This window comes from Salvelinus namaycush, chromosome 5 (genome assembly GCF_016432855.1).
Source record: "Salvelinus namaycush isolate Seneca chromosome 5, SaNama_1.0, whole genome shotgun sequence".
Lineage (NCBI taxonomy): Eukaryota > Metazoa > Chordata > Actinopteri > Salmoniformes > Salmonidae > Salvelinus > Salvelinus namaycush.
Window position 1 is genome coordinate 53,984,047 of NC_052311.1, and position 13,631 is coordinate 53,997,677.

Below are 13,631 nucleotides of genomic sequence, written 5' to 3' on the forward strand. Positions count from 1 at the left end.
TGATGATTATTTGACAAGTTGAATCCGGTGTGCTTGTCCAGGGATACAATAAAAATGTGTACTGTTGGAGGTACTCGAGGACCAGGGTTGGGAAACACTACCCTATATAGTGCCCTACTTTTGACTAGGGCTCTTGTCAAAAGTAGTGTACTATATAGGGAATGGGGTGCTATTTGGGATACACACTAAATCTGCACTCAAAACTATTAGAGTTTCCCACTTATTTTAATCACACTGTTCCACAGCCTGTCACACTGAAAAATCCACAGTGTTGCCTAATCACTCATACATAAACTAGCAAGTTTGCATGAAGTGAAACAAGACAACCTAAAATAACCAGCATGGCCTTAAGTGATAGAATTTCATTTACAGAGGGTGTTGATTAAAGGAAATGGAGGTCTTGTCAGCAGATGGACTGAAAAACCAAGGCAGGCCACTTGAATAGTCAAATTCAGAGAGGCGTTGAGTAAGTTAAGGCTTCCACACCAACCATTCTCACTAACTCAGTGTTCTGCAGCCACATGGTTTACTTGCGTAGCAATCATGTAGGCCTAACTGAGGGATTGCAAACATATGACTCAGATCACAAGCTTCCTCTTAAAAAGGCATCATGTGTGACCTTACAGAATGTGGAACATTTAAAAAAAACACTACTGATCTAAACTGAGGTTTCCCACGAATTCAAGTTTTTTTTTATAGAAAGGGTCCACAACTATTATTGAGAATGGTATCATCAGCCCAATGTAGAAATATCCAAACCACGCAAGATTGTAAACAGATTGTAAACAGACAACTTGTATCTTGCTGAAACAGATTAAAACGGTAGGCTACATTAAAGTGGATTAATAGCGCTGCAGTACAAAAAGCCAATGATGGATTGTTATGAAAGACTAAACCCCTCTTGGTTCAGATTATGACATCTCCCTAAGGAATGGTTTACGCAGGTAATGCTAGCCATCTCAATCAATCACACTTAGCCTGTGCTGCCAGCTATCCCCCTGATGGGATGGAGTCTGAGGCTACGTCCCAAATGGTACCCTATTCCTTACATAGTGCACTACTTTTGACCAGGACCAATAGGGATGCTGCCTCAGACTGTACTGCTTGGCAGGTCCACCCTGAAACCAGAGCCAGGAGTCGTTACATCAACATCACTAGGAGCCATGCTGCAGAGAAAAACAGAGGATATTCAGTAGGCTCCATGACTTGTGTCCCGTTGATTTAAATACTTGAGAATAGATCAGGTCAACTACTGAGATTCAGAGAAGAATAACACTCCTTAGAGTAGGATTGGAAAATTCTGGTAACTTTCCCAAGATTCCCAGGTTTTCCACAAATCCTGGTTGAAAGATTCCCAGCATCAGGGGGGAAAAAGGAGCAAGGAATCTAGAGTTCTCCAACTAGGATTTCTGGAAAACCTGGCAATTTTGGGAAAGTTACTGGAATTGTGCAACCCTACCCTGGAGTGAGCAGATTGAACCCCCCAAAAATGGAACCATTGAAGACATATTACTCAATGTCTATTACAAAATGTATTGAACGTGTACCGACTATAATGATCATGTACAACACTGTGTTCCTACAGTAGGCTCCAAGTCTCTTAGACCAATCACTATTCTAACCTACCTAACCCCCTTCCCTTCAGTGGTCTTCTGAGTTAATGCTATTTCATCCAAGAGATATTTGTAAAAAAAAAATGTACAGCAAACTTTTGTTTGTTGAACCCTCAACCTCACCTGTCCTCTGACTATGTACAGTAACATTGGCATAAAGAGCCTGTCAAACTGATTTCATGCCCATCTGCCTCTGGAAACACGACACCCCACTTATACATATTTGATGTTGTGCCACCAAAATACACCTCATTCACTGCTGCAATCTCAGAACCAAATCTGGTGTTTATGTTAACAGTGTGTCTGCCACTAGAGACTCCTGTTGCATAAGTCTGATGTTACCTTTCCAGCATGCCAAACAGGCTTACACAAGTGTGCTTGCCTGTGTCAAACCTATTACCGAACACTGAAGCGGAAAGCTCAGGATGACAGGCTAGGCCATGTCACAAATGTCATTCTAAACATGACCTCTCACATGCTGACCACACCGCTCGCGTTGCGTGCGTGAGCACTGCAATCATTGCAGCCACACTGTTCGCGAGCGTCTGTGTAGCCAGGCGCTAAAATAAAACTTGGTTCTATTTGTGACGCGTGACATGCTGCAAGTCCCACCTCTCCCATCTCCTCATTGGTTTTTAGGAGCATATACCCACGTGTCATCTCCTCATTGATTTATAGGAGCATATACCCACGTGGGTGATTGAAAGATGAACTGAGGTCCACACTCCAGTCCAGTCGGTAGTGTTAATGCAACTTAAAGTTGGTTACCAACCGCCATATAAAGTCCAAAGAAGAAGAAGCCTGAAGGAGGAGAGATACCTAGAAACTAACACTGTTTACCCTTTTATCTGTGGATTAATAAAGGAGTAAAGGACCTTGTGCATTTCAGGTAAAATAACACAATGTTTATATCCCAGGACAAATTAGCTAGCAACAGCAAGCGAGCTAGCTAAATTGGTATCAATGTTTAATGCTTTTCGACCTGTCCCCAAATTAATATAGTTGGATCAGAGTTCGTTTTGATATTTCAACCTGCGTGTCCTGATCACATCTAGTGTGGGTGGACAAAATCAACATGAGTGCAATGTCACACGCGTGCGTGCCGTCTCGTCAGCATGTTAGCCTACTCCTGTCCAAATCATAATGTCAGCTATTTGCCTAATAAAAGCTTAAAACAGTCCTTCAGCACAAGATGTTGGATGCATACCAAATGGCACCACATTCCCTTTGAAGTGCACTATAAAAGGGAATAGGGTGCAATTTGGGATGCACCCATTTTTTTGTCTTGACCCCAGATAAACCCAGTTGGCTATTTGATTTAATAAGGTCTTGGGCTTGACTATTGATTGTAAATTGATACTGTACTGAGATCAATAGAGGGTCATAACTAGTGATGGGGAAAATAAATCGATACAGTTATCTATCAGGATGTTATTTTTGACGATATATAGTTTTTGACAATATCGCAATATTATTTTTGTGCTAGTTGTCTGTACCTGCACCAAATCTCCAGTATTTTTCCTCCATAGCTTGTTCTCCATCTTCTTTTTAAATTGGAAGCCAATTTGTTTTCAGCACCTTTATTTCCATGACTGATCAAAACTTGTTTTCTCATGGCTCTCTCTTGTCCCTCTGCAGCAGACATATGGTGAGCAATATATTTGGAACATCGAATCGCAATAAAATCACAGTATTGAATTGCAATATATATAAAATTGTTAGAATCGCAATACATATCGTATCGGCACTTAAGCATCGTGATAATATCGTATCGTGAGGTCCCTGGTAATTCCCAGCTTAACATTCTTAGAAAAAAGGGTTCCAAAAGGATTATTTTTGGTTTCTGGGAGAACCCTTTTGGTTCCATAAGAATTTGACCTGAGAGAACCCTTTTTGGAACAAAAAGGATGTAGAATCCTTTTTGTTCCAAAAAGGGTTATTCGAAAGGGTCTGCTATGGGTATAGCCGAAGAACCCTTTTAGGTTCTATATAGCACATTTTGCTATACAGAGTGTAGTCATACCCCAGGGGAACAGATTGTCATCACTACAACAATAGCCATCCTACCAGTAGCTCAGGCTCATGGAAAGGAGACCTAAGAGCAGCCATCCCATCCCTCAGGCACTCCGTCCTCATCTGATCTCTCTGTCCTTGTCTAACCCTCACAAAAGGTTACATCAGGCCCATGCGCCATGTGTCTCAACATGCAGCCAGCCATCTTCCAAACACAATACTTTGTCTCATCCGTGCTAGCGAGTCACAGGACAGCAAGTGTTGCTTATCTCTGGGTGAACGGACTGATAAAGACGTCATCAGTGTGGTGTTTCTGAACAGTGTCTAATACCCTTTCAGACATATGGAATGTGGCGCCTTGAAAGCGACTCGGCTACAGCATGTTTGTTTGTCTGTAAGGGTACACTACGGCTTTTTAAATGCCGACACGAAACCCTCTCTTGAGATAGCTTCGATGCACCACTGAACAGGCATTTTACTTGTCAATCAAATAATCTCGAGCTGCCTGTGTGCAACCTGGCTGCCTGCTGCCTGCACGCAGACCACTCTACCCTAAAAAAGTATGTTAAAGTTCATTAAATACCATGATTTACCAAGCCGTTTAGTAAAAAGAAAACACGTCTAGCACCCTACCATAAAAAAACTGCATAAAAACAACACAACAGCACATCAATCAGCTACTTTTATTGAACACTTCTGATCCGGCACTTTATTTAATTGTCTGAAAGGCTATCAAATTGTTGCTATAAAGGGTATAACAAGACAGGCGAGAAAAAAACTGGGAGCCACGACAACATAAACCCAAATTAAATCCTGATTGGAAGAACAGCTTGAGTAGTACACGGAATACTGTGTGGACACCTTGTGCTTCTCTACCGGAGTATCTGTCCAAATGGCACCCTATTCCCTACATAGTGCACTAGTTTTAACCAGAGCACTATAGACCCTGGTCAAAAGTAGTACACTATATATAGGGAATAGGGTGGCATTTAGGATGTAATCCATTTCACAGCTTAACCAGTGTGTTCCTGTTAGTAACGGTCACTATGACCACAACACACAGTTCCAGACAAACCCCATTCTCTCCAACAGGAGAGAAAACCTTTAGAGCCAACATAACATGGTGAAAAAACAACATTTCCCACAACAACACCACGAGAAGAGAAAGAACACTACTACTATTGATATTATATCCACAAACAACACAAGGAGATTAGAGGAAATGTTTATCCAATGTTGCAATAGTAGATCTAAACACAGGTCACCATGACCTGAAGTGTGTGTGTGTGTGTGTGTGTGTGTGTGTGTGTGTGTGTGTGTGTGTGTGTGTGTGTGTGTTGCCCCCTCACCTGGTAGGCCTCCAGTGTGTAGCAGCCCTGGCAGGGTGTGGGGGCCGGGGTCGGAGGGGCCCGCCTCTTCTTAATCTCTATCCTGGGGGACATCTTGGAGATGTTCATGGCAGACTGGGACTGGCCCAGGGTGCTGGGCCGCGTGTCCACACAGGGCACGATGGACACTGTTGACAGGCCCTGGATGAGGAGGGAGAGAGAAAGGTTAATGCAGAACATAAAAATAATGACACAGACAGATAAATGTGACACATTCACACAAACAGATGTGTGAGTACACACACACACACATACACAATTATAAACACACAGAACAGAACTACATATGAACTGAGTGGCATTTAAAGGTCAGGTAATTCTAAATGGTCTCAGAAACCCAAAATCACAGGTTGATATGGTGGACAGTGGAAATGTCAAGGGCCAGTCCTGAAGGGTGAGCATGGGTCATGCGCTTTATTCACTAACGCTGTCCCAAGTGGCACCCTATTCTCTATGTTGTGCACTACTTTTGACAAGGACACATAACACTATATAGAGAATAGGGTGCCATTTGAGACTCCGACTAACAAGGGCTCACGACTGAATCTACAATATCAGCATATCTTCATCATAGTCTGTTATTGCAGTCGTAAATTAAGCCAATGCAAAGCTCAGTGTTGGGTCTGTCTCCTCTAGTCTGCAAGAGGAGGCACTCAGATCCCTGTTGAATCAGGATGCTTTGTGACAGTTGTGATAGCTGCAGTCAGCTTTATTACCATTCTGTAGCTACGCCGCCTCGCTAATACACCGTCTGTCTGTCTGGGAGGGATGCTGCTGAGCAATGGGGGACGATCAAAGAATGATCAAAGGCTTTACTAAGCATCTGAAGCTTAGCCTGGTCCCAGATCTGTTTGCACTGCCTTTCCAACTCCTATGCTCAATGTCGTGCCAAGTAATCATAAAAAGGAGCAAGACAGCACAAACAGATCTGGGTCCAGGCTATCTGAAACGTCCTAAGCTTCTGTCTCTGTACTGTAGCACAACTAGGAACAAAGATATGCATCTTTAAACGATGGTGGGGGGGAGTTTAAAGAAAAGAAAGGAAAACATATTAAGTCAAAATGACACAGCATCTCAGACAACTCCTGGGCAGAAGATCAAAGTAGTCATGAAAAAAAAGTTAAAATGACTAAAACATTAAATTCTAGTCATTAGAGGTAATCAGTGAACCAAGCACTTCTCACAGTGGGGAGAATTAATGGAAAATGTGCAGGAGGGAGAGAAAAGCACTCAAAGGTATTCAGACCTGGGCATAAATAGTATTTGTTTTCCTTCAAAAATATTTGTATCATTTGATTGAGCCTGCCTGGTGTGCCAGGTGGGCATGGTCTGAACTTTTGGGACTATTTCATTGGTTCCATTACACCAGGCAGGCACAATCAAACTAGTCTAGTCTACTAAGGAGAGTCAGTGTGGCTTTGAGGGAGCTGTGAGTTGCCAATTGCTTGCATATTGTATAAGCTTGGAAAAGCAGACCGAGCTACTATACAGTAATGTAGAGCTAAGAGATAAAGACGTATGTAACAAAAACCTAGCTGGAGTCTTGGAATCCTGCAGTAGATTTACTGTTGCCCCGCTCTAAGAACAGAGCCTGGATCAACTAAGTCGACACCATTCATCTTTATGACCTTCACATCCTGTTTAACTTTGATCTTCTCTTATCTTACTCAAGAACACGTGCCTCTCCCACCTACTAGATCTTCCTGACTCAAATAACATAACATCCAAAAGAGACTTACAGTCATGCTTGCATACATTTTACGTATGGCTGGTCCCAGGAATCAAACCCACTCTCCTGGCATAGCAAGCGCAATGCTCTACCAACTGAGCTACAGAGAACCACATATTTATACATGGGCATAATTGCATCCCAAGGGTAGATGACATGGAATACTTTACACAGTGCACAGTCGGCTTTACTCTATTCCCTTCTATTGGCCGCTGCCTATATATAAGCTACTGTACATATAAACTCAGCAAAAAAAGAAACGTCCCTTTTTCAGGACCCTGTCTTTCAAAGATAATTTGTAAAAATCCAAATAACTTCACAGATCTTCATTGTAAAGGGTTTAAACACTGTTTCCCATGAACCATAAACAATTAATGAACATGAACCTGTGGAACGGTCATTAAGACACTAACAGCTTACAGACGTTAGGCAATTAAGGTCACATTTATGACAACTTAGGACACTAAAGAGGCTTTTCTACTGACTCTGAAAATCACCAAAAGAAAGAAGCCCATGGTCCCTGCTCATCTGCGTGAACGTGCCTTAGGCATGCTGCAAGGATGCATGAGGACTGCAGATGTGGCCAAGGCAATCAATTGCAATGTACGTACTGTGACACGCCTAAGACAGCGCTACAGGGAGACAGGACGGACAGTGGCAGACTCCTCTCAGTGGCAGACCACGTGTAACAACACCTGCACAGGATCGGTACATCACACCTGCGGGACAGGTACAGGATGGCAACAACAACTGCCCGTGTTACACCAGGAACACACAATCCCTCCATCAGTGCTCAGACTGTCCGCAATAGGCTGAGAGAGGCTGGACTGAGGGCTTGTAGACCTGTTGTAAGGCAGGTCCTCACCAGACATCACTGGCAATAACGTCGCCTATAGGCACAAACCCACCGTCGCTGGACCAGACAGGACTGGCAAAAAGTGCTCTTCACTGACGAGTCGCGGTTTTGTCTCACCAGGTGTGATGGTCAGATTTGCATTTATCGTCGAAGGAATGAGCGTTACACCGAGGCCTGTACTCTGGAGCGGGATCGATTTGGAGGTGGAGGGTCCGTCATGGTCTGGGGCGGTGTGTCACAGCATCATCGGACTGAGCTTGTTGTCATTGCAGGCCTCAACGCTGTGCGTTACAGGGAAGACATCCTCCTCCCTCATGTGGTACCCTTCCTGCAGGCTCATTCTGACATGACCCTCCAGCATGACAATGCCACCAGCCATACTGCTCTTCTGTGCGTGATTTCCTGCAAGACAGGAATGTCGGTGTTCTGCCATGGCCAGCGAAGAGCCCGGATCTCAATCCCATTGAGCACGTCTGGGACCCGTTGGATCGGAGGGTGAGGGCTAGGGCTATTCACCCCAGAAATGTCCTGGAACTTGCAGGTGCCTTGGTGGAAGAGTGGGGTAACATCTCACAGCAAGAACTGGCAAATCTGGTGCAGTCCATGAGGAGGAGATGCACTGCAGTACTTAATGCAGCTGGTGGCCACACCAGATACTGACTGTTACTTTTGATTTTGACCCCCTCTTTGTTCAGGGACACATTATTCAATTTCTGTTAGTCACATGTCTGTGGAACTTGTTCAGTTTATGTCTCAGTTGTTGAATCTTATGTTCATACAAATATTTACACATGTTAATTAAGTTTGCTGAAAATAAACGCAGTTGACAGTGAGAGGACGTTTCTTTTTTACATGTACAGTACAGAATATATATGCAAATATTCCAGTAAATCCAAAGCCTCAATCTTCTGCTGGTTGATCCCATGCCACAAGAGAGAAAGGGCAGAGATAAAACCTGAAATGCATTTTTAGAAATCAGACAGCCTTCAGCAGGGACTGGGGAGTGATTCTTGGCCAGCGGCCAACCCTCTCCTCCCCTGATGAACTTTTCACACTGCGCTAATGTGTTCATGACGACCTTCTCAAATGAAAGTGAGTGTGGCTAAATTGTTAATATTCCAGCTCACTGAGAGTCCCTCAGTACATCCACGGCATGTTCAATTATGAAAGACCAATAAAAAATATGAGCTGGCGCACACCCAGAAAAAATATTTTGTGTGGAGGTGCTGACTAACGGCGAATAAACTATAAAAATAAAGAGAGTCGCACACTCCATATATAAACTCCCAGTAATTTACTGGGTAAATCACCAACGTTTCAGGGTAAATACTTGAACCAGGTTATGTTGACAAACAGTGCAAGTAGTGCAACCAATGACAATAGTGAGAGGTGTGTCATAATGAATAAGTTAATTAGAATGAATTGAGTGAAACTGTTAAAAAAAAAAAATATGTTTATGGCATATTAAATATATTAGGCTATTGTTATCATATGCCAACATAATTGAATATTGCACATAATGTTAGCATCAACATACATTATTGTTTAATTCAATTTCACATATTTAATTGTTTCCTATTTCATTTGTATTTGTTACATGTCATTTTTTGGTTCAACCTTAATGCATAATATGCATCGTCAACAGGGGGAACATATTAGGTGTACGCTGATAAGCTGTAGGAAGAATATATCCATTTATAAGAATTGTTCATAAGAAAGGTCTGAGATCAAAGTCAATTTTCAGACCACTAGGGATCAATGTTTTTAGATAGGATATCCAGTAAGCCTCCCTTTGTAGTAGTAGGATCTCGATGTTACCTCCTCTCCTTGGTAGAGCAACATGCTCAATGCCTGTGTATTTGAGGGAGGAGTGTGGCTAAACGGTTAATATCCCGGCTCTCTGAGAGTCCCTCAGTACATCCACTGCATGTTCAATTATGAAAGACCAATAAAAAATACACGTTCCAAATTTAGGGAGAGACTATGGTAACTTTCAATTGGGATCCGTGCTGTTGTTGTACTGGAACGGAAGGTTCCATGCAGGGAATTGCCATGAATTCGTAGCATACGTTATGTAATCTTAAATCAGTTACAGACCAGAGCCAAAAAACCTATTGAGTCTTTCTTTGTTATTAAAGTTTGGGAAAAGTTCACCTGAACATCTGTAATTCCATGCTGGAGGAAATCTGAGAGCTAACCACAATGCCTATCACTCATGCATATTCAAGGTGGAAATGCATTTTAAGCGGAGTGCTCACTGCCAAGACTAGAGACAGATAGAACCGAACATGGCCATCTATGATGATTTAGAGGCAGCAATACACCCTTATTGTCCTCTCCAAGGACAAAATGTGATCTGAAATAGTTTCATTCTGTACAATAAAAAAAAAAACTCTGGGAAAACAGACAGGATCATTTCTGGCATGCCTTAGCATCTCTAGAACGGTGTCTCATAAGCAAAGCAATATCGTTTTCATTCCTTTAGATCATACACTATGTACACAGTCGTCAACATTACGGTCCATCAGTTTGTCCAATGTACTGTTCTACTCCAGTCTGTGTTATGAACAGTCCTCAACATATCTTCCCATTTGTTTGGCCATTAATGGTATCCAGATATCAGAGTAAATGTAGCCAGGTATAGTATGATGATGTAACATAATCGCTGAGATTACAGGGTGTGTGTGCGTGTGTGTGCGCGCACCCCCTGGGGCTTGACTCAAATGAGCAAGAGAGATCCACCAAGTTCTTATGGGAAATCCAATAAAACACCCATATTGATTTGAGGTGTATCCCAGATGGATGCCGGTAATAGATTCCTCTGTAATTGTGTAAAACTGATTAAATTACCTTCCAAACAGGTAGCCTGTTCAATGTTTGCTCTAATATAATAATAATGTTTTAGCACATATGCACACCACATTCAAAGAACTCCACGATGGAGTAGAAAATATTTCCAGGAAACCGGCCCTACTGCTATAACTACTATTGTTTTATAAACTTACTATTAAATACATTATACATGTCACTGAGTAAAGCTGATCAAATAATAAGAAATAATTCAAGGCTTTAATTTACTTCAGGTTGACTTGCTACAGAAACTTTAAATCCGTCAACATACTGTAATTGACTGAGGGGAATCAGAAGACGTGGGATCAGCTTGTCAAGTCTGCCCTCTAGTGGTACATGAGCAGAACAACAGACAATCAGCTATATCGAGAGGAGGCACACAGGCAGAAAAGTAGGGTTGCAAAATAATGGTACAGTGGGGCAAAAAAGTATTTAGTCAGCCACCAATTGTGCAAGTTCTCCCACTTAAAAAGATGAGAGAGGCCTGTAATTTTCATCATAGGTACACTTCAACTATGACAGACAAAATGAGAAAAAATAATCCAGAGAATCACATTGTAGGATTTGTAATGAATTTATTTGCAAAGTATGGTGGAAAATAAGTATTTGGTCAATAACAAAAGTTTTTCAATACTTTGTTATATACCCTTTGTTGGCAATGACAGAGGTCAAACGTTTTCTGTAAGTCTTCACAAGGTTTTCACACACTGTTGCTGGTATTTTGGCCCATTCCTCCATGCAGATCTCCTCTAGAGCAGTGATGTTTTGGGGCTGTTGCTGGGCAACACGGACTTTCAACTCCCTCCAAAGATTTTCTATGGGGTTGAGATCTGGAGACTGGCTAGGCCACTCCAGGACCTTGAAATGCCACTCCTTCGTTGCCCGGGCGGTGTGTTTGGGATCATTGTCATGCTGAAAGACCCAGCCACGTTTCATCTTCAATGCCCTTGCTGATGGAAGGAGGTTTTCACTCAAAATCTCACGATACATGGCCCCATTCATTCTTTCCTTTACACGGATCAGTCGTCCTGGTCCCTTTGCAGAAAAACAGCCCCAAAGCATGATGTTTCCACCCCCATGCTTCACAGTAGGTATGGTGTTCTTTGGATGCAACTCAGCATTCTTTGTCCTCCAAACACGACGAGTTGAGTTTTTACCAAAAAGTTATATTTTGGTTTCATCTGACCATATGACATTCTCCCAATCTTCTTCTGGATCATCCAAATGCTCTCTAGCAAACTTCAGATGGGCCTGGACATGTACTGGCTTAAGCAGGGGGACACGTCTGGCACTGCAGGATTTGAGTCCCTGGCGGCGTGGTGTGTTACTGATGGTAGGCTTTGTTACTTTGGTCCCAGCTCTCTGCAGGTCATTCACTAGGTCCCCCCGTGTGGTTCTGGGATTTTTGCTCACCGTTCTTTTGATCATTTTGACCCCACGGGGTGAGATCTTGCGTGGAGCCCCAGATCGAGGGAGATTATCAGTGGTCTTTTATGTCTTCCATTTCCTAATAATTGCTCCCACAGTTGATTTCTTCAAACCAAGCTGCTTACCTATTGCAGATTCAGTCTTCCCAGCCTGGTGCAGGTCTACAATTTTGTTTCTGGTGTCCTTTGACAGCTCTTTGGTCTTGGCCATAGTGGAGTTTGGAGTGTGACTGTTTGAGGTTGTGGACAGGTGTCTTTTATACTGATAACAAGTTCAAACAGGTGCCGTTAATACAGGTAACGAGTGGAGGACAGAGGAGCCTCTTAAAGAAGAAGTTACAGGTCTGTGAGAGCCAGAAATCTTGCTTGTTTGTAGGTGACCAAATACTTATTTTCCACCATAATTTGAAAATAAATTCATTAAAAATCCTACAATGTGATTTTCTGGATTATTTTTTCTCATTTTGTCTGTCATAGTTGAAGTGTACCTGTGATGAAAATTACAGGCCTCTCTCATCTTTTTAAGTGGGAGAACTTGCACAATTGGTGGCTGACTAAATACTTTTTTGCCCCACTGTAGCTTTCCCAAAATTCCTAGGTTTTTCATAAATCCTTGTTGGAGAGTTCTGGATTTCCTGCTTATTCCCTCCTGATTCTTTGAATTGTACAACCAAGATTTCTGGAAAAACTGGGAATGTTATGGGAATTTTGCAACGCTACTAAAAAGAAAACCAAAGTTGAGCTCATGTGCTCTAATTTTTGGGGGGCATAAAACGCTATCTGTTACAAGGTGGTGGGTTTTGGAAAATCTACAATAGAATAGTACTCAAGAGCATAATTGATCTTTCTGCTAAATTAATGAGATTGCACTTATTGAATGAGATTTGAGTATTGAAAGAAAATACACTGCTCAAAAAAATAAAGGGAACACTTAAACAACACAATGTAACTCCAAGTCAATCACACTTCTGTGAAATCAAACTGTCCACTTAGGAAGCAACACTGATTGACAATAAATTTCACATGCTGTTGTGCAAATGGAATAGACAAAAGGTGGAAATTATAGGCAATTAGCAAGACACCCCCAAAAAAGGAGTGATTCTGCAGGTGGTGACCACAGACCACTTCTCAGTTCCTATGCTTCCTGGCTGATGTTTTGGTCACTTTTGAATGCTGGCGGTGCTCTCACTCTAGTGGTAGCATGAGACGGAGTCTACAACCCACACAAGTGGCTCAGGTAGTGCAGTTCATCCAGGATGGCACATCAATGCGAGCTGTGGCAAAAAGGTTTGCTGTGTCTGTCAGCGTAGTGTCCAGAGCATGGAGGCGCTACCAGGAGACAGGCCAGTACATCAGGAGACGTGGAGGAGGCCGTAGGAGGGCAACAACCCAGCAGCAGGACCGCTACCTCCGCCTTTGTACAAGGAGGTGCACTGCCAGAGCCCTGCAAAATGACCTCCAGCAGGCCACAAATGTGCATGTGTCTGCTCAAACGGTCAGAAACAGACTCCATGAGGGTGGTATGAGGGCCCGACGTCCACAGGTGGGGGTTGTGCTTACAGCCCAACACCGTGCAGGACGTTTGGCATTTGCCAGAGAACACCAAGATTGGCAAATTCGCCACTGGCGCCCTGTGCTCTTCACAGATGAAAGCAGGTTCACACTGAGCACATGAGCACATGTGACAGACGTGACAGAGTCTGGAGACGCCGTGGAGAATGTTCTGCTGCCTGCAACATCCTCCAGCATGACCGG

The 13,631-nt window shown here is 42.9% G+C and overlaps 1 protein-coding gene across 3 annotated transcripts in view; it reads right to left on the minus strand.

Moving 5' to 3' along the window:
* The window catches only part of LOC120048491 (protein cordon-bleu-like), a 48,954-nt gene that overhangs the window by 23,824 nt on the left and 11,499 nt on the right, over positions 1 to 13,631 (minus strand). For all 3 annotated transcript variants that reach the window (XM_038994501.1, XM_038994502.1, XM_038994499.1), the window contains one exon: positions 4,976 to 5,155. In XM_038994501.1, coding sequence (XP_038850429.1) covers positions 4,976 to 5,155 — 180 coding nt within the window. The remainder of the gene's footprint in view (positions 1 to 4,975; positions 5,156 to 13,631) is intronic.